This window comes from Zalophus californianus, chromosome 10 (assembly GCF_009762305.2).
Source record: "Zalophus californianus isolate mZalCal1 chromosome 10, mZalCal1.pri.v2, whole genome shotgun sequence".
Taxonomy (NCBI): domain Eukaryota; kingdom Metazoa; phylum Chordata; class Mammalia; order Carnivora; family Otariidae; genus Zalophus; species Zalophus californianus.
Window position 1 is genome coordinate 31356397 of NC_045604.1, and position 22781 is coordinate 31379177.

General features: G+C 34.8%; 1 protein-coding gene across 7 annotated transcripts in view; it reads right to left on the reverse strand.

Moving 5' to 3' along the window:
- Positions 1 to 22781, reverse strand: part of PTPRC (protein tyrosine phosphatase receptor type C) — a 121595-nt gene that overhangs the window by 11827 nt on the left and 86987 nt on the right. For all 7 annotated transcript variants that reach the window (XM_027610224.1, XM_027610223.1, XM_027610222.1 and 4 more), the window contains 12 exons: positions 20705 to 20765; positions 15709 to 15817; positions 14902 to 14936; positions 12338 to 12447; positions 11484 to 11574; positions 11312 to 11388; positions 7351 to 7387; positions 7160 to 7257; positions 6335 to 6460; positions 4076 to 4233; positions 3731 to 3866; positions 1472 to 1621 (listed from right to left, as the gene is read on the reverse strand). In XM_027610224.1, the coding sequence (XP_027466025.1) occupies positions 1472 to 1621; positions 3731 to 3866; positions 4076 to 4233; positions 6335 to 6460; positions 7160 to 7257; positions 7351 to 7387; positions 11312 to 11388; positions 11484 to 11574; positions 12338 to 12447; positions 14902 to 14936; positions 15709 to 15817; positions 20705 to 20765 (1188 nt within the window). The remainder of the gene's footprint in view (positions 1 to 1471; positions 1622 to 3730; positions 3867 to 4075; positions 4234 to 6334; positions 6461 to 7159; positions 7258 to 7350; positions 7388 to 11311; positions 11389 to 11483; positions 11575 to 12337; positions 12448 to 14901; positions 14937 to 15708; positions 15818 to 20704; positions 20766 to 22781) is intronic.

Sequence of the window (22781 nt, forward strand, 5' to 3'; positions counted from 1 at the left end):
ATAAAACAATAAAACCAACTGACTCTCTTTAAATTCATGACCATAGATTTCAAAGGATCCAACAACAATTTCCAGCAATCTACTATCTTTGCCTAGGGAGATTGCTTTGCTACTTTGGTATAACGGTTTCATCTACTTTCCCCTTCCTCAAGCATAAGTACTTCTTTGCCCTACTCCCTCATGTCCTCCTAAACTCTTTAACTGATGATCTTGCTTCATACCGTCTTTAGAAAGAAAAGGCAATTGACAAGAACTGCCTCAACTTCTTATCACCAAATCCACCAAGTAACCTACATCTTCCCTCTCATTTCTCATTTTCTGTCTTCCTTTATGCTTAAATGGAATAATTTCACTGTTTCTATCAGTTCTAGTCACTACCTGTGACCTGGGTTACTCTCTCTCACCATGTCCACCTGCAAATCACTTTGGCTCCTGTGCCCAAAACTGTACTCGACACCAAGCAAACACCTAATCCTATTTGTTCAGTGACAGAATTTACTCTTTCTTTTAGTGACTTTACATACAAATGTTTAAATTACATTTATAAGTGTTTTCAAACAGCATATATGTATATGCGGTTTAGCAGGACTGGTGTACTGAAATGTCATTGATTTGTCAGCTAAAAGAGCAAGAAAACAGCAACTAAACATCCTCCTACTCAAGACTACTCTGGTAGCCTGATGGCTCTTCCACTATAATCTTCTGGGGGATTGTGTTACCTGGTAATTACTGTATGCTCCACCCCCCTTCCATCCTCACTTTGAACCAAAACATTAAACAATTCTGCATTTGATTAAAAACATGTTCCTGGTTTTGTGAAACTCTCCAATTTGACCAGTTTGGTAGTTTACAGAAAGTTTCAGTAAACTGGAAAATTGTAAGAGAAAAGTTACAAAACTTTTTTTTTTTTTTGGACAACTGAGCAATTTGGAGATAGCTTTGAGAATTCTCTGAATGAGTGAACTACATCCTGGGCTGACTTTCAGAGTAATAGCCCAATGAATAGGTTAGGACACATGTATTTATCCTTTAGTTTCTGTCTACCAGCTCCAGCTAGTTAAACTTCCTAAGTAGTCATAAACTCCTCTAATTATTTCCTTTACAAACCAAAACCAGATGTAGTTTTAAAAGGTGAGATGCTACATTGCCTTTGGCAGACCAATTTTGTGGGTATATACTATTATTTTGACACTTTATTTTATACCAGCTTAATGAGAAATGGTTAAAAGTGTGGGCTGTAGACACAATTCTAGTCTCTAGACACATGAAACAAGTCTCCTACATAACAGCTTTGCACTTTCAGGCATTTCTCTTAAATTCTCTGTGTCTTAGTTTCCTCATCTGTGCTCCATGGTTATGGTAAGGCCCAAATTCAAGAACCATGTCAAACATATAGCGCCACACTATAAAATAGCCGTCAATGAAAGTTATCCATAATTATCATTATCACTATTGTTATCACTATTATTACCTGGAATTCAGCCTCTAGTGGAGATGGCTCGCTGGGTGGATCTCTTTTCTTCATGTTAAATAGATATGAGTGTAATTCAGACAAACTCACTTCTGTTTCCCCAAATTGATTGTATTCCACCAAGGCCTGATGGATCAAGATATACTGTGCCTACAGTTCCAAAGAAAAATATGGATAATTAACTGATAACTTACAGTCCTATAAATCACATTTAAATAAATTATGCATCTCCATAATTTTGCTCATATTGGGACAATGTATGCAAAAGAAAACTGATACCTATAACATTTGAGTATTATGGAATTTGGCTCTCACAGTTCTCTGGAATGTGAGAAAATTCCATATCAGATTTCTTTTCCAGGAAAAAATAGCTTGCTAAATAGATTAAATATCTACTATATAGTGCATAACTTCTATTTTATTTTTAAAAATTAGAAAAGCATTGCCTGTTACTTCCTTCAGTGACTATTATTGATCCACCAAGTCATCGCTTCTCGGCCTTTTGGCTAAGATCAAGTGTGATCCACCAAGTCAAATGACTAATACATAAAACTATAATAAATTTCACACTGTATCTAAGAGGAAAAGAATGCAAGTTGATATTCCATAGAACACATTTTTTAAATTTTATTTTATTATGTTATGTTAATCACCATACATTACATCATTAGTTTTTGATGTAGTGTTCCATGATCCATTGTTTGCATATAACACCCAGTGCTCCATTCAAATACGTGCCCTCTTTAATACCCATCACCAGGCTAACCGCCCCCACTCCTCTCCCCTCTAGAACCCTTAGTTTGATTCTCATAGTCCATAGTCTTTCATGGCCATAGAACACATTTTTAAAAAGAGTTTTCTAGAATTTTAAAACAGAGGAATTTTTCAAAAAAACCACACTATGCCAAATCTACATTTAACAACTCCTAACTTTTTATCATATTTGAATCCACTATTTTTAAATAAATGACACATTTCTGATAAAGTTCAAGCCTCTTTAACCACTAACTCCAGTTCCCTGACTTTGACTGTATCCTTTTACCCCATTTACTTTTTCCACAGGAAATAATTTTTCTTTTTCTTTTTCCTGGTTGGCAATCTGTTTTTATACTTCTGCACTAATATTTATGTATCTATAAACATAGTACATTTTTGTATGCTTCTTTAAAATTCTATAAATTGTATCTTATATGTTTCATTCAGTGATTATTCACTCATGGTATTCATCTGAGCATCTATAGATAGATACAGACCAAGAGTATTCCTTTCAACTGCATAGCATGCATTGCAGGGCTTCCAAATGTTTGCCCTTTCTCCCATAGATATGAATAAAGTATTTCCTTTCTTTCTTTCTTTCTTTCTTTCTTTCTTTCTTTCTTTCTTTCTTTCTTTCTTTCTTTCTTTCTTCTTTCTTTCTTTTTTTTTCTATTCTATCGATGCTGAAATCAATGAACATTCTTGCACATGTTTCTAGTTGTGCATCATTTGCAAGTGCTTCTCTTGAGTATAAACATACACATAGAATTGCTGGGTCAAGTGCAGAATATTTCAATAATAACCATCACTTACAATTACCGGCTATATACATGTGCCAGGGACTTGCCTACATACTTTCCTTGGATTACCTTTTCATCAAAACTCTGTAGGGTAAATATGTCATTATCTCCATTTTACAGATCACTTAACTGAGGCACAGAAACATTAAAAACTTGTGAAAGGATGCACAGCATTAAGAATTAAAGGCAAGATATGAACTTTGGAAGTCTAGTTCTAAAATCCAGGCTCTTAATCACTATACTATCCTGCCTCCCTGTTTTTAATTTTATGAAATTCTGCCAAATTTGTTTTCAGTGTTTTTATTTATTTATTTTTCCTCTGACACCTGTAAATGGTATTTTATTATTTATTTATGTGTTTGTTTGTTTATATACTTTAGAATCACCCTTCTTCTACAGTACTTTTAGCTACTAATGCAAAATGCTTCTAACTATGATTGGTGCTTATCAATTGATTTAGTTTTCAGGAAATTAAAAGAAAACTATTTTCACCCACTGTTTAAAGTGTGACATCATTAGTCTTTGATGTAGTGTTCCATGGGATTCATTGTTTGCGTATAACACCCAGTGCTCCATTTAATACGTGCCCTCTTTAATACCCATCACCAGGATTTCTTTTAAGGTCACTATTCCCCCACAAAAAGATTTCAGTCTAAAAGCAAAAGGGAGAAGAGGGATTGAAGGTTAGCACATATCTCCATACCTCCACTTGAACCATCAGGCATCTCTGTCGCCTTAGCTTGACAACATAACCATAAACATCTACTTTGTTTTCTGCTTCCAGGCCTTCTAGCATGGCATCAATTCCAATATAAGTGCCTGTGCGTCCAACACCAGCACTGACAAAACAAACAAACAAACAAAGTGAAGGCATGATCGTGGCAGGGAAATGAGTGGAAAAGCTGACAGGATGAAGCAGAGGAAGGAATAGAAGTTTCTCCTCACAGACTGTTTCCCAAAACAGCAATTGCCAAAGGGAAGGATGTCCCTAACAACCTCAAGGCAAGGATTGGAATAGCCCTGGCGCCTGCTGTGGGGCTTCATTTACCTGCAGTGCACCACAATGGGGCCGCTGAAGAAGTTGCTGAAAGCATTCACTCTCCTCCGAAGCTTGAGAAGCAGGTGAGGGTCTTCAGGCACCCCATGGTCTGGCCAGCTGGTGAACTGAATGTGAGTCACCTCTCTTCCGGTGGCTTTCTCTTTTTTCTAGGCAAGAGATAATATTTTCTTTGAGATTTTTTTTTTTACAAAGCAAACTACCTGACAAATAAGTGGAAGGGGGGACCAGTACCAAAAACTCCTCATGCAAGTTTTTCAGCCATGATAACATTTTCCTTTCCAATGAATAACCAGTAGTTGAGATGTCATGCAAGGTTGGCATGCACTGACCAGTAAGCAATAACTTACCAGTGAGGTAAGTAAGGTATGGTAAGATAGCTGAGGCTGCTAGGAACTTTCATGCTGCCATGCCAAAAACAAACAACAAATACACACACCAAAAAAATGGGGGTGTTGGTGGGTGGAAAAAGATATAAAGCAAAGGCCATTCTCACAGCTGTTTGAAATACTTCTGCTTGGTAGGCCAGGACATTTTCTTCATGTGAAGAAAGTCTGATAAATTATTCGGTTAATGCTCTATTTCTTAGGCCGTCTTATATTAGAAATGTCAGGGAGGGAGACAACTGGGGAAAGTCAGCCCCAGACTACAGCTCACATTTGTCCCAATTTCAAGGTAACTACTACAAAATGAGTAATTCATACTTCTCTGAGCTGGTATGAAGAAGAAACCCCTACATTTACATAGCAGAAGAAACAACAAAACTTGGTTGGTTGTAATTTTCTGACAGGAAATAATTATATTAAATAAGAATAATAATGAGACCAATCAATATAACCAGATCTACATATGATCCATATATATAGACTGGGGGTCTCATGCCTAAGTCCATCATGTATTTTAGCATCAACTATTGATTGGGACCAATTGTCCCACAGCCCTCTGTGGGCACAGTAGTTAGTAATGCCACGGAAGCCTTAGAAGTCCTTGGAAGAAACACACAATTTTTGGGAGGTATTTTTTGCATCTTTAACCCGTTTTAAGATATATTCACGTACCATAAAATTCATTCTTTTAAATGATGAAATGTTTTATTATATTCCTAGAGTTTTAAATCCTCACCACTATCTAATTACAGGACATTTTCATTACCCCCCAAAAGAAACCCTTACTGATTAGCAGTCATCGGTCCTCCTGCTTCACTTCCCTCAGTTCCAAGCAATCCTAATCAATGTTCTGTCTCCATAAATTTGCCTATTCTGGACTTTTCATAAAAATGGAATACTAGGGGTTACCTGGGTGGCTCAGCCAGTTAAGTGTCTGACTCTTGACCTCAGCTCAGGTCTTGAACTCAGGGTTGTGAGTTCAAGTCCCATATAGGGCTCCATGTCTAGCATGGAGCCTACTTAAAAAAAAATAAATTTTTAAAAAAGTAAATAATAACAAAAAATGGAATCCTATAACATGTGTGAGGACCTCCACTTTAACTATTATCTAAGGCCGCACTGACAGTTTTCTTTTCCAAACTAAACATTTCATCTTTACTACATAATTAGAATTTTGTATTTCTTACAGTACTCTCTAATTGTGCCATTTGTTTTTTGTTTTTGGTTTTGGCAAAAAAGTTATGTTTATTAAAGCATCGGGCAGGACTTGTGGGCAGAAAGAGTACTCTAATTGTGCAGTTTGTATAAGTATTCTTCCATAATAGTAACAGGCCCATGGAGAAAAGGGCCAGTTTATCATTCATTCAATAATTCAATCATTTATTCAACACAGTTAGTGACCTCTTTTCTTTATATGTCAAGTCACAGCATTATATATATATATATATATATATATATATATATATATACATATATATATATTTTTTTTTTTTTAAAGAGGGAGACTGGGGTGTGGGGAAGAGGAAGTGAGAATCTTAAGCATGGAGCCCAATGTGGGGCATGATCCCATGACCCTGAGATCATGACCTGAGCCAAAATCAAGAGTTGAACACTTAATCGACTAAGCCACTCAGGTGCCCCTACAGATACTTTTGATATGACTTGGACAAATACTACTTTCACCAGTGATTTAACTTGACCCTGTTGGCTTGTGTTATTGTTCTAAGGTAACCCTTTCTCATGTAGGTTGTTAAAAATATTTTTTCTTAGATGTAGTATAATTTCTTACATTTAATTTCATTCCATAATTGTATTTTTAGAAAACTCATATAAAAATAAAAATTAGGTAATAAAACAAACTCACATTTGTGATGTTCAACTTCTGAATGATATAATCTGGACATCTTTTGTGCTCAGTGATCTTTACAATGACATCTCCGAAAGCCCGTGTACCTTCTTCCATTGATGGCCAGTATTCTGCACACTTGTTCTGTATTTCAAAAAATATTAATAATTTTGGTTTTTCATTAAAACAAATTTGTTTTTGGAGATTCTTTAAAAAACAAAACAAGCAAAAATTATTTATCTGAAATTCTCAAAACATTTGTGTATTCTCCTTTAAGCATAAATACACCCTAAGCTGTGATGCTTGAAATGTATTCCATTTCCCATTAACGTGTCCTGAAAGATTTCTTCATACTACCTAGCAGAAGCATGATCTTCCCAGGCTCAGCTGCATATTAAAAGGGGATGTGCTCAGTTGTCAGCAGAAATGATGTGGTTGCATGTGGTTAATTTCAGGCTGGAGGATAGGGAGGCTTTCACGCTTCCTAAAGTCCTATTACATGAATTACCACCTATTTGCCCAAGGACAGCTTTGTTTTAAGTATTCACAAGTACTTGTGAAATCAGCACACTGAAATATGCTAGACTTATAACAATACTGCAAAGAAATGGGAATCAAATGTAAGTCCAGCAATTAAGCAGAAACACTTAAACTTTATTCATATATATATTTAGGTATGTACATATTTTGTTTTTCTACATGTATGAAAAGTTTAAGTGTTATATTGATTAAAATAGAAAACTGTCTGTTTTTGTCATCAAGTACATATAAGTGGGTTTTTTTTTTGAAATGCGATTCAACACTCTCTTTTCCTAACCTCAGTCTTCACACTATGACTCTTACCCTGTTTCCTTCTTCACATCGAGTGACCATGACAATGACTGTGGCTTTCTGTTCCCAGATCATCCTCCAGAAATCATCAACAGTTTCATCTCTGGGACCTAGGAGGTAAATAAATGCCAACTGATAAATATCTTCTTAAAAGTGCTATGAAACAATTTTCAAAAAGAATGTTAGACTATCAGATAAATTACCTTGTGCAGCAATGTATTTCCTGGGTTCTTTGAAGCCCTGTTCAAAACACACACAAAGGTATATCATTAATTGAACACTCAATTATTCATTTACATGCAAAATTGTGAGTTAAAGGAAGTTGATTTAGATCCACCATTTCTTGGTTGCAGATTTCTCTGAACATTTTCAAATTTTAAGGGGGATTTTATTAACACGTGGTCACCCACTGAACTGTGCCAAACATATGAGCATTTACAAACAATATCCGTGGCTTTCATGTGTCTTTGCTATATACCCAAAACAATTTTAGAAACTAGATTTCATCCTCATCTGGGATGGTGCAGCAATTTACAAAAGTTATCCAGACATTCTTATATTTTATGTCCTGCCAACCTTACAACACCATCTGTGATAATTTAAACCGCCGTACAAGCCATAGAGTTGCTTTTGGGATTTTTCCTCAATTTCTTTCAATAAATCATTCTGAGATGATCTGCACACTTCTACCATTTAACTAGTGCTGGGATAGACTGTGGATTCCCTAGACTCCTTCTCTGCCATTGTAGATAAAAGATACAATAACTTTCATTTCATTACCTACAATGTCTGCTTTTTCCACTCCTATTATCAAAGCAAAGAAGGAGTACAGAGGCAGATAAGATATTGTGCTAATTTCTTCCAAATTATCCCATATTCCTTAAATTTACCTCAGCAATCAGAGAAGCCCTTCAGAGAAATAACTTTTGCCCATTCGATGAAATATAGTTACATGGGCTACAAAAATTCAGGATTAATATCAGTAACTTCTTGAAACTTCTATCTCATGACGTAGTATTATTCATATATTAACTTATTTGACAATTATTTATTGAGGGACTATAATATGTCAAGTGACTATCCAAAAGCTGAAGACATGCTTTTCAGGGGCTCCCAGCTCTGGTGGAGAAAAATAAGTATTAACTCAATACCGTAATTACCATAGATATTTGAATAGAAATTACAAGTTTTTTTCAGAGACTACCTAAATCCTTATAAAATCTGTTCTCAATTTTCTTTGAAAAACAATGTGGAAGAAACACTATGTACTAAAATAAAGTTTATCAGTGCTAATTGTGAAAGCTTACAGAAGTTACCTGCAGAATCAGTTAAAATAGAGGTTAAAATTATGACGCATATACTCGTAATTATCTTTATTTAGACCATGACCTCACATTTGTAAGTGCAGCTTGTCATTATAAACAAGCCTTTTGATGATCATATTAAAAAGGAATAAAGTAAGAAATTGTATTGTGAATATCATGAGCACATGTCAATGGAAGAGATATTTGTTGTTTGGGATAGAACTTGCAGAGACAAAAGTAAGCAAGGATACAAAAAGTGTCAGGTATCAAACAAAGTGGATGGGAGGCAGGACATTTGTACCGGTTAGAGTGCCATCTTTAGGGACAGAATGCTTGAGAAGATAAATCCCAGCTCTGCTTCTACTTGCAAAAAATGGTGAAGATGCATGTTTCATAAACGATCCAAGTAAAAAATATTTTTAAATTCTGCTATAATTTTATGTAATCCATGTGTATAGGATTGAATAGCATTCCTCAAAAACTCATATGCAGTCAGAATGTCAGAATGTGATTTCATTTGTAAATAGGATCTTTGTGGAAGATGAGGCTCTACGGACTGAGGACGGGCCCTCATTCTAATGACTGGTGTCTTTATGAGAGAAGGGGGACATAGTGATGTAGAATCACACAGGAGAGAAGGTCAGATTAGGGTGATACACCTGCAAGCCAGTGAAGGCCAAGGATTGCCAGGAGCCACCAGAAGCTAGAAGAGGCAAGGGAGGGTTTCCCTCAGACCCTACAGAGAGAGCATGGCTCTGTTGACACCTTGATATCAAACTTCTTGTCTCCAGAATTTTGAGAGAATACATTTATGTTGTTCTAGGCAACCCAGTTTTTGGTGCTTTGTTATGTCAGTCCTAGGAAACTAATACATCATGTGAATAAATAAATAAATATGATTTGACCATTTTACTTATTTCACTGAAAGTTTATATATTCACGTAGATCGAAACAAACCTCAATTTCAACTTTTTTCTCTAAGAAAAGTTTGTGAATTACCCTATAAACCAGCATAGACAGTAGCATGATATACACTTTGTCAACTATTTGACTGTCAAGACAATTTTTTGTTCATTACTCTTTCGGTAGTCTGTGGAAATAAGCCTTCTTCATACAATGCTGGTGGAATGTAAATTGGTACAACCCTAGTGGAGGACCATTTGGAAATGTCTTTTAAAATTGCAAATGCATGTTCTCTTTAACTTAGAAACTCTTCTTTTAGGAATTTATCCTAGATATACTAAAACCCAGTGTAAAATAATGAGTCAAGATTATTCATTGAACCATTGTTTGTAAAATCAGAAGATTAGAAACCACATTTAATGTCCATTAATATAGGAACCGATTAACTAAATCACAATTCAGCTACAACATGAATGACTTATAAGATATAAAAAAAGATGTAGAAATGCTCTATGTCCAGGCTCAGCAAGCTACAACCTTGTCTGATTTTGTAAAAAAAAAAAAAAGGAACATATTCACATTGCGTATTGTCTCTGGAAGTGTGGCCACTAAACTTCAGAGCTAAGTAGGTGTGACAGAAGTGCTATGTCCTGGAAAACCCAAAATATTTGTGCAAGTCCCTTACAGAAAAAATTTTGCTAATCCTTGTTCTTGTAGTGATATTTTACATATATATATTTCACATATGTGTATAAAGCATGGCACAGAAAAATGTGAATATTATGTTAAAATTTTTAGGTAAAGAAGAGGATAAAGAATGTTGGCATATTCTTGTTTCTAAAGAAACTGGCTGGATCAATAAGAAACAACATAGAGGTTACTTCTTCTGGTGAATAGGGAAATGGGGCAAATGGTGGATTGGTGGAAGGAAGATTTTTTTCAGTCTCTGTTTTTATACCACTTAATAAAAGTGGTATAAAAATAAGTTATACAACTTAACTTTTTAAAAAAAAGTGTGGTGTTTTATTTATTTAACAATTATATAATAAATAACATTTTAAAATATTTTGGATACATTAACCATATGCAGCATTTGGTTTTGGGTAAATACAATGAACAAATGATCTGGGTCAATGAAGAACATCTCTGTTGAAATGCAATGTTATATAATTGGAGCACAATAGTTTGGAGTCAGGCAGACATGGGTTTGAATCTCAACTCAGCATTTTACTAATTGAACAAGGGCAAGGATAATTAATTCGCCAGAGCCTCCCAGTCCTCACTTCTCACCTCTACAGTGAGCATGGTACACATGGCCAGGGAAAATGTAGGGGCTCTTAAGAGAAATACATACATATATCATTTTGTCTAATATCCAGCACATAGTAGGCACCAGAGTATTTTAATTATTAGTATCTTTTTTTGGTAGAGAAAAATTCTATAAAATGCCTAGTACCAATAACAAATAATAACATTTCTTGCCGATATTAATGATTTTTTTGTTTATCTCGGTGACCTTAGGGGTTTACTTCAAACTATTTCTTTTTTTATTAATTTTATTTTATTACGTTATGTTAGTAACCACACATTACATCATTAGTTTCGGATGTAGTGTTCCATGATCCATTGTTTGCCTATAACACCCAGTGATCCATGCAGAATGTGCCCTCTTTAATACCCATCACCGGGCTAACCCATCCCCCCAACCCCCTCCCCTCTAGAACCCTCAGTTTGTTTCTCAGGGTCCATAGCCTCTCATGGTTTGCTTCCCCCTCCAATGTCCCCCCCTTCATTTTTCCCTTCCTACTATCTTCTTTTTTATTCTAATAATATTTCTAAAATTTTGCCATGACAAAGAAGGACTGAATGGAATGCATAGGTACAAGAAAAATGAAAATGATCAATGGCAAAACAAAAAAGATACAAAATAATCTGGCAGTTACGCATTTTTACTCACATCAATATAGCTGGCATTTATATAATTTGACCCTGCATCTCCATTTATATCAGAGAGTTCAACACGGTTATAATCATCTGTTCAAAGAAAAGAAATATACATAAGTGAAATAATGAATAATCAAGTAGCCTAAATATAATATATAGAAATCCAATTCTCAATGAGTACTTACAAGGAAGGATGTCAACGTAACGGTTTTTATTCTGGTTAAAGGGTTTTCGAGCATCCTTGATAGAAAACTTGCTGAACACCCGTGGAATGCTCTGAAAGACATGAAGATCCTTTGGGTCACAGTGGATTCAAGAAAAATAGTTTTCCCCTTGCCACTTATCATTTTGAATAAAGGAGACATCCTATAACATATTTCCTTATGCTGATAAGCATGCTGTTTCTGGTAATTTAAATTAACACTGTTAGAAATTATGCAAAAAACGCTTAAAAAATGAATGATGGGCTACTTTGAGAATAAAACCCATGAGTGAGAGCAAGTTCAGAATTGATTACCACTTTAAAATTCATTTAAAAATACATACTTGGATATTTACTTAGACAACAAGTACAAAACTGGCCAAATAACGTTTTGTGACACAACTTCATAACTGATAATGATACAATGAAGAATTATCTTGAAATATTTACTAGTTCCATGACTATAAGTCTCTCTTCTGTTCTGTAAATAGGTTAATAATGTCTGCTTTAACTATGTTGCAATATTAAGCGGGATAAACTTCAAAGGCAAGTAGTTATGTAATACATTTAAAATGGAATGATCTTGGGCGTGTGGGTGGCTCGATGGTTAAGCGTCTGCCTTCGGCTCAGGTCATGATCCCGGGGTCCTGGCATCGAGTCCCGCATCGGGCTCCCCGCTCCTTGGGAGCCTGCTTCTCCCTCTGCTTCTCTCTCTCTCTCTCTCCCTCTCTCTCTCTCCTCCTCTGTCTCTCATGAATAAATAAACAAAAATCTTTAAAATGGAATGATCTTGATAACTGAGTAAATTTCTCATCATATATCAAGAGGAGCACATACCTGAAATTCAGCCAGAAAAAGTCTTCCTTCATCAGCAATCTTCCTCTTATAAGTTTCCAACAAAATATCTGCATGGATTGGCTCCACACTCATCAGTTGTTTTTCATCATCTTTAAACATATTAAGGATTCATGACCAGGGTTATGTCTATCTTTCAAGTGTTCACACAAATTTCATTAAATTTGTAGCTTAGATTAACCCTTCGCTTCCTTCCTCCTCACACATATTCTACCTGGAAAATCTCACTCACCTACAAAGATTCACTTATAAAGCCATGACTTCTAAATATTGTGCTCCAGCCCTCTTCTGGGCTTTATATTAACCTTTCAGACTATCTCCCAGATTTCCCATACAGTTATCCCACATGTACCTCAAAGTCAAAACATTAAAAGTAAAAATTATGTTTCCTAGACTCTAGTATTTCAAATCTCAGTAAACAGGATCACCATTCACAAACTAATTTAAGACTGAAACTTCCACATGATCCAAGATTTCCCTCTCCGTCTCCATATCCAAGTAGGTCACTGGGTGCTTTCAATCCTTTCTGCCACTGGTCAGGGTCAGGCAGTCCTCCTCATCCATGTAACTACATCCTCCAAACTCCTCTCCTTGTCCTAGTTTTTGCTTATGCTGATTTATTTTAAACTGCCCCAAAGTTAGTCTTCTGAAATACAAATGTGAGCATGTAACTCTACTTGTTAAAAAATTATAACACTATTATTAGTGTTCCATTGCCTAAATTTAAAGTTTGAATACTTAATGCAATATAAAAATTACTATGTTTATGTGTCTATATTATAGCTCTTGTATTTTCCTTTTTCCTTTTTTAAGTTATTATGAAATTCTGTAAACATACAAATAAGAGAATATGATTAATACCCTGATACTCAGGACTCAGCTTCATTCGATATTCCCTTTACACTAAGCTATGAACAAGTTGTGCTTATCTGTTATGCTTCCAGGGTATGAAACACATTATATGCTATGTTTTTTTAATAACTTAGTAAGGAGTAAAAATACATATTAACCATAAAGAGCTACAGTTGTATATGGCTCCTGAAAAATAACAGTTTCAGAAGAATAAGAGAATGTAAACTGTCATACATGTAAAAACTAATTTTCTTCTCTTCATGTTAATGTTCTCTATCAGGTGAAGAAAAAAAGATGTCTATTAGGGTTGCACATTTTTCTTATTGTCTGTGGAAATTTTCTATCCAAATACTCTTATCAAATTAGCCATGTGCAGTTGCTTCTTTGGGTTGTTGGGAATCTCTGATATTCATTCATTCTAAACCTAGGGCCATCTTTGAGGTTTTATGGAGTCTGGGTAAGTTCTAATGCACGCGAATGGACAATTAGTATCAATTTTGAGATAAAAGTCTTCTTTGACACTTCCTAGTCTGCCTTGACACCTTGAAATTGATTCCCCTTCTCTGCTCAGGAGCTTGTTACTCTTGTGCTCTTCATTCTTCCCTCAGTCTATCAAAACTAATTTTCAGAACATTTTACCTCATTCATGCATGTATTCATTGACATGTTTTGAATTCCATATACTCAGATAGGTACTGGGGATAGAGCAGGGAAATGAGAAAGAAAAATCTCCCTATCTTCATATCCCTATCTTACATTCTAGTTAAGGGAGTAGAGTTAACAAATAAAATATACAATACAATATCAAGCAGTGATAGATTTTGCAATGGAAAATCAAATTGAGGAACTCTAAAGAACCAACCCTAATGCTTTTGCTTACTGATTTGGTACCTGCTCTTACAGAGGGAAACCCTTTGGAGACAAATTAAAATAAGACAGAAGAGTTCTTAAATTTTTGCTGTCTTAAATATGAGAAAACAAATCATTTTCTTTACTGTAAACATAGTTTCAATCTTTATCTCCATCCCCTCTTACTGGATCAAAAATCACATTTAAAAATTTAAAGAAATAATGTAAAAATTGAAAAAGAAGAGAAAAAATAGAATTCCTTTTTCTCTCCTAAGTCAACTTGCAATTTTGTGTCATGCCCATAAATGAGCCTTTAGTGGAAAAGCGGCCATCCCACCCTTGCAGAGACTTGAGCACACTTACTACCTCCTCCTCTATGAGACTTTCCATCTGTTCATCCATCCACCACCCCCTCATCTAATGTCTCCTCACAATCTTAGAAGACCCAGATGCCTGCCTTTCCCACTCATAGTCTTCTATCTTTCCATAGAACCATACACATTCAATCGCCACGGCATTTACCAAATTGCTGTCATATTTGTTGATATTTCTGTCATCCTCTACTAAATTTTAGACCCTTTGAGAGCAGAGTCTGTTGCTTGGTCACTGCCATATTTTCATTGCTGGCACAACATTTGGCATAGAAAATTCATCGTACTTACTGATCTAATAACTAGAATTTATATATACATATATATAGAGAGAGAGAGAATGAATTTAAGTTTCATCATTGTATCAACAGAGGAGATCCAAATTATATTTTTTAAAAATGTTGAATTCTTATTTAAAATGAATGGATTCAAATGTGAAGGGGATATTCACCAGTAAAAAATATGTATACTTACCCCTTTCAACAAGTATAACCTCTTCTTCCATATTGCTGTGAAAATAAAAAATGTAAGTTTTTTTTTTTATTTTTTAAGAAACACAGACTAAAGTTAGGATTCAATTTATATTTACTGAATGTATGAAGGAAGGAGGGAGTGGAAGCAGGGAGAATAAAGAGGAAAGGAGAGGAGGAAGAGAGAAGAGGGAAAAGGAAGGGAGGAAGGGGAGGGGAGGGGAAGGGGAGGGGAGGAGGAAGGGGAGGGGAGGGGAAGGGAAGGGAAGGGGAGGGGAGGGGAGGGGAGAGGGAGGGAGTATGGCAGGGGAGGGGGAGGGAGAAAAGAATGAAGGAGAGGAGATGGAGGAGAGAGAGAGGAATAAAGGAAAAGTAAGGGAGGAAGAAACCAACCAGGAGCTGTCTTCTAAACTCAGTTAAGACTAAATTTTTTATTTTAAAATTCTTGTTTTTCATAAAATGTAGTTGTTCCTGGCCAAGGGAATATATACAATTCCTTAGATAGTTCTCTCTTTTCTTTTTGCCTTTACCATTTCTAGATCCCTCAGACCTACTTTGTACTAAAAGAATAAATATCTATTCTTTTCATTGACTATTATTTTTAAAAATCCATAACATTATTAGTAAATGTAGAAAATATTTGTATTTACTATAAACCAAGAAGTCCACACTAAGTTTTTGATCAAAATTCACTGATGAACTGAACTTCTTGTTACTTCTCATTCTTCACTTAACTGGTTCTAAACTTTCCCCATAGATGGATGCTTTCATCATTATTACTATTATTTTTCATTTTGAAATCAACTCTTACCTGGACCTCTTGTTGCGCAGGTCATAGATTTTATAGAGAACATAGAGCAGGCATAAGAATGTCACAATGATCAGAAATACCAGAAATACAATCAGTGCTCTAGAATTATCTAGAAAGAAAAATAACACATGAAGAAAGCTTATTATGTCAAATATTTTGCTGGGTTTTGAATATCACCTTTAAAGTACTTTCATTTTAATATGTTCATTTCTTTTAAGACGTTCACAAAATAAAACTTTTAGAATGAGACCCAATGCAATAATTCTTGATTTTGTGTATTTTGCCTATATTATTCAAAACAAATAAAAACACCTAATATTTTAAGGGAACAATTAGAATATAAAAGAGAAACTCTCTTTTCTTCCACAAAATACTGTTCCTTTATGCAACACTATCATTTAGGCTTAATTCTCTTTCTTTCAGTCATTCCATTTGGAAGGGATAAAAGAGGTAATCTAGTTACTACAAATCTCAGAGAAAAACTCATATAGTTTAACTTTGGTGCAGAAGCAGATAGCCTCCTAAAGGGATCAGAAAGACTTCTGTCCCACAGCAATAAAATTTCCCACCTACTCACTAAGGTATAAAATCAATTAACCAAGGGACAAAAATTGTTTTATTCTACCATTAAGATTACTTATCCTGATGTAAATTTCCACCAAAGTTTAACATGAAATCATGCCCTTCCCAGGAGAAAAGGCAGAGAAAAGAGAATGCTAGAGGAGAACATAGGCAGTAAGCTCTTTGACCTTAGCCATAGCAACTTCTTACTAGACACATCGCCAGAGGCAAGAGTAACAAAAGCAAAATGAATTATTGGGACTTCATCAAAATAAAAAGCTTCTACACAGCGAAGGAAGCAATTAACAAAAATAAAAGGCAACCTATGGAATGGGAGAAGATATTTGCAAATGACATATCTGATAAAGGGTTAGTATCCAAAATCTATAAAAAACTTCTCAAACTCAACACTCCCTTCCCTCAAAAAAACAATCCAGTGAAGAAATGGGCAGAAGACATAAACAGACATTTTTCCAAAGAAGGCATCCAGATGGCTAACAGACACATGAAAAGATGCTCAGCAACATTCATCATCACGGAAATGCAAGTCAAAACCACAATGAGATAATACCTCACACCTGTCCGAGTAACTATAATATTAACAACACAGGAAACAATAGATATTGGTGAGGATGAGGAGAAAGAGGAACCCTCATACTCTGTCAGTGGGAATGCAAACTGGTGGAGCCACTCTGGAGAACAATATGGAGGTTCCTCAAAAACCTAAGAATAGAACTACCCTACCACCCAGCAATTGCACTACTAGGTATTTACCCAAAGGATACAAAAATACAGATTTGAAGGGGTGCATACAGGCTAATGTTTATAGCAGCATTATCAACAATACCTAAATATGGAAAGAGTCCATGTGTCATCAACTGATGAATGGATAAAGAAGATGTGGTGTGTGTATATATATATATATATATATATATATATATATATATGCAATGGAATATTACTCAGCCATCAAAAAGAATGAAATCTTGCAATTTACAACGATGTGGATGGAGCAAGAGTGCTTAGTGAAACAAGTCAGTCAGAGGAAGAAAAATACCATATGATTTCACTCATATGCGGAATTTAAGAAACAAAACAGATGAACATAGGGGAAGGGATGGAAAAATAAGGTAAAAACAGAGAGAGAGGCAAACCGTAAGAGACTCTTAACTATAGAGAACAAACTGAGGGTTGCTGGAGGGGAGGTGAGTGGTGGCATGGGCTAAATGGGTGATGGGTATTAAGGAGGGCACTTGTGATGAGCACTGGATGTTATATGTAAGTGATGAATTAGTAAATTCTACTCCTGAAACCAGTACTATGCTCTATGTTAAACTAACTCGAATTTAAATAAAAACTTGGACAAATTTTTTAAAAGTAAGTAAAAAATAGATGTTATCAAAGTAAATAATAAAGTAAAATTTTATTTAAATAAATGTGGAAAATAATAATAATAATAATACAAGGAATCTCCTCAGTCAACAGCCCCTCTAAGAATCACAGAACTTCTAATCAACTTTTCCTATTGTCTCACTATGGCTTTGATCAGACTGCTTATAAGAACCAAACTCTCAAGGAAACCCTAACAAGAAAGGGGGATTCCAAAACAATAAACTGATTTACAATTTCCAAAATGTGACTAACAGGAGCTCCAAAAGGACTACAGGGGGAAAAAAAAAGAGCAAAGAAAATTTCTCAGAGATGTAAGTCTCCAGGTCACAAAAGCCAAGAGTATGCAGGAAAAGAAATGAAAAAGATCAATGCAAGATCAAGAATAAAGAGGAAACCCTAAAAGTTCCCAAGAGAAGAAAAATATGAGAATATAGAAAAAGAATGAGAAACAGGATGACATTAGAAAGTAATGCTGGATGCAGGAGAACAAAACAGAAATACTTTTTCAATTCTAGATTTTTTAACTTAGAATTCTATGCCAGGTCAAAATATTGATCAAGTGCCAGAGTAGAATCTAGCATTGCATTTTTTATGAACAAGAATTAGAATATTTTCTTCTTACACTACAGAATATACACCAGCAATTTTTTTTTTAAATGAGATTCAGATGTAGCAATTCTAAAAGAGGAAACTAATGAAGGAAAATGTTACCACAGCAGCTGAGTTGTACACCTAAGGAGTCCAAATCAGTACAGGAAGAAAGGGTACCCAGGAGTTCAACTGGGAATGTTGTCAAAATCCAGATGAAGAAATCTTATGCCAGGGAAGCTCAAGAGTACTTTTCTGGTAGGTGTATTCTTGGCAAGTCCCAACCCAAGACCTCCCGTGAAGAAGATGTCACTATTAAAAAGTCATTATAACTATACGTTGGCTAATTGAATTTAAATTTTTCTTTAAAAAAATGTCATATTATTTATCTCTAATGAAAATGCCATTGAGAGCAAAAAGTGAATCAAACTTTTTCTGTATTCTGGAAAAAGGACCATGGGATAACTCTCTAGCTCCATGGACATGGAAATCTGAGAAAAGTGAAATATTAGCTGTGTTACTAGGCAACATTGCTAATGGTGAAAATGATCCCTGATTGTCAAACCGCATCTGGACAGGGAGGTTTATGTACCAACTACATGGTCCTGGCGGAAGCCCTCTACCTACAGGTTTCCCTGAGTGGAAGGCGCATCTCAGTTCTGGCCCCATCCTTGTTGGCACGTCTGGAAGTCATGCCCCTGGAACTATTCTAAGAGATACTGGTTCCTTTCTTAACCTGGGGTTTCTAAGCCAGGGCAGCTCCCATCCCCACACACGCGATCTGATTCTCTCGTGTCTCCCTTGCCTCTGGGAGGGTCGCAGAATGGTTCTCGGACCGCCAGGCACACTGCCAGCCTCCGTCGCTGGTGCCCTGTGTTTCCCGTTCTGTGTCTCTCTGAGTGAAGCGGTCTCACGTCTGGCCTCTTAATTTGTGAGTGTGAAATGTCCAGTTGCATCTAAGACCCCCAAGAGTAGGTGCTGCAGCTATAAGCTATCTGCACACTCGGGAAAAAAAAATAATTCAATGAAGCTGTTTTTATTGTAAAGAATTATAAAAGAAAAGTACTTATATGGAAATAAAATCAAAGCGATCTGGCTGAATTTGGTGGGAATTTCATACTGGGAGCTTTTAGTTTAAACCTCTGAGCAGAAAGAACTAAAACTTTACATGGGCCTTAGGAAAGCAGCTTGGAACATGAGCTTTTATATCTTTCCTCTTTTCAAAGACTTCGGAAAATAAGGCATTAGTCATTGTGCAGATGCATATGTGAGGAAGAGAGTAAGACTGAGACACTGCAATGGTAGCAGAAAATGCCTACGGTTGATAACACAACACACAGAGATTTAAATAATTTAATTTAATTTACAAGCCAACAAGCAGAGAAACTTAAAACAAGGAACTAAGTCTTCTTCCTCCATAGGATCAGATCAGTGGGCAAGGTTAATAACTCTAGAAAGAGTAGCAGCTAATATTCTTGACATATATGGAGGGAACTATAAGGAGAACCGAAAATAGAAATGGTGAAAAGTGGTCGTCTTGGGGAGCAGGACAGAGAGTGGGGTGTGCTGACAGGTACCTGTTATTTTCATTATTATGATGACATTAAATTTAAGTGATTTTTTTCTCTCTGCAACTTTATTTTGATTAAAATATGTAAAATATTAATGATAAAAAATTAAATAGCCATATTGTTATTAAGCATTATCTTAGCTTTAGTTAGATAAATCAGGACAAACCTGTAGCTAATGCCTGCTTCTACCAAGCTTACCTTGGACTGACAGAATAAGATAGAATAAGTAACAATCTCTAAAACAGTACACAAAACAAACATGTTTTGTAAACAAACATGAAAAAGTGCCATAAACCTAATTATAATTTAAGTCTCTACAGATAAATCCTCTTATGAATTATTTTATGACATCAACAATCCTTTAATAATTGAATCTCCTAATTGAGTTTTAAAATACTGTATTTTACAGGGAACAAACTGATGGTTGTCTATGGAAGAGGGGTGAGTGGATGGGAAAATGGGTGAAGGGGAGTGGGAGGCACAAGCTTTCAGTGATGAAATGAATAAATCACTGGAGTAAAAGGCACAGCATAAGGAATATAGTCCATGATATTGTGATAGTGTTGCATGGTGACAGATAGGAGCTACACTTGCGGTGAACATAGCATAAAGTATAGAGTTGTTAAATCACTGTGTTCTACACCTGAAACTAATGTAACATTGTGTGTCAACTATACTCAAATAAAAAATTAAAAATAAAATAAAATATTGTATTTTATTTACCTATACATGTTTTTACAGGCAACTTAAAATATTATGTTTATGGAAAATATATGAACATTTAAAAAAATTAAATGGGAGTATAAATGAAAATAAATCTTTGTAAGTGTTAATATATATTTTGATATAAATAAAATATAATAAGTACCCATGTAATGACTTACAAGATGTTGATTGAGAAACCCTTTCTGCAGCTCCATTAAAGTACCCATTGTTATAGTAGACCTGAATTTCAGTAGTAAAAGAGAAAATAGTTTTCTAATGTAAATTTGTTTATCATAATGTAACACACACATTACTTCTCATAAAATGCTGTTTATTTTAATTTAAAATACACAGGTTAACTTTAAAGATTGAAACCAAGGTTAGGTCAATATTTTGTTATCAAATATTTTTTAAAGAAAATATTTAACAGTGAAAAAGACAAAGAAATCTCAGCCTATTTGCTATAATAATAATAATAATAATAATAATAATAATGGTTATAATCAGCAAGAATAAGTGAAACTGAAGGAATAACACCCAATACATCAAAATATTCAAATCTTAAAGTTAAAATTCCTTCTCTAATATCCTTACATTTTATTTAAAAGGGAAACTCTATCATATACTGTTTATAAGAGTTATAAATAAAATGCACATACAATTTATAAAAATGAATAGAAATAATATAAAAATCACAATATTTATAATAAAGTGGTACTTAGTTCACAAGGGTTAAAATGATAAAGATTGATACCCCCAGGGTACAGATACAGGGTGAAATCTACAGTGTTGACCTAAGTAGCATAACTACCTGTGTCTCATAATATTGAATACAAATAAAACCAACACAATTTAGTGATACAAGGGAAGCTGAAAGGAGCGAGAAAGCAATAAGAAGCTTTGGCAAAAAACAAATTTAAGGAAAAATAAATCTGAATAGTATTATTAAAAGATAAACATGGCAAATTTAAAAAATATATATTGAAGTTTTTATCCTTTGGTAAAATTTAGCAAATATAGTACTCACAGAATATTTATAAACATTCATTATACATTGAGCTATAAAAAATACTTTATAAATTCCAAAAACTAGGAATTGTAAAGACTAATTATCTTTTCTTTTTTTTTTTTTTTTTTTAGTGGTGGGGTGAAATTTAAATTTTATAAATGAATATTCTTTTTTTTTACAAGTTTTTCTTTTTTTTCTTATTATGTTATGTTAATCACCATACATTACATCATTAGTTTTTGATGTAGTGTTCCATGATTCATTGTTTGCATATAACACCCAGTGCTCCATGCAGCACGTGCCCTCTTTAATACCTATCACCAGGCTAACCCATACCCCGGCTAACCCATCCCCCTCTAGAACCCTCAGTTTGTTTCTCAAAGTCCATAGTCTCTCATGGTTCATCTCCCCCTCCGATTTCCCCCCCTTCATTCTTCTTTTAAAAGCTAATAATTAATAACAGGGCGCCTGGGTGGCTCAGTCGGTTGAGCGACTGCCTTTGGCTCAGGTCATGATCCTGGAGTCCCAGGATCGAGTCCCGCATCGGGCTCCCTGCTCAGCGGGGAGTCTGCTTCTCCCTCTGACCCTCTTCCCTCTCGTGCTCTCTATCTCTCATTCTCTCTCTCTCTCAAATAAATAAATAAAATCTTTAAAAAAAAAATAAAAGCTAATAATTAATAACAATAAAAATCCAAGCACCAGAAATGTAAAAACACTCTCTTTAAAAACAGATAAATTAAAAACTCTTTCCAATTGCAATTATAAATTCTTTGGGAATTATCAATAATAAGAACATTCTACTCTAAAAATCTACTCATTAAATTTTATGTCAGTCATTCAAAAATTAGTAATAAATAACACAGACATGGGATACAGTCAAAATTTTACCAAAGGACAGTTCATAGCTTTAATTCTTTTTGTTGTTGTTGTTTTTAGATAATAAAAAAAGAAAGAAATGGACAAAAAGCACTTTCAATCCCAAATTACCAGAACATAAAATAAATCTACAAAACAGAAAAGTAATAAATTAACAATGATAAAAACAATTTTATTAATCTATTAACCAGAGATTACAATGATGACTAAAGCTAAAATGATTGGTCCCTCGTGATGGCATAAATGTTAGAGGAAACAGAAAAAAACATGAAAATGAATTATGATGGTACATGCAATGAAGAAAACAAGAGACAATCTTTTGGAGGGTGGGGAAAAGAATGGATAACTAAATAATTATATACTAATAAACA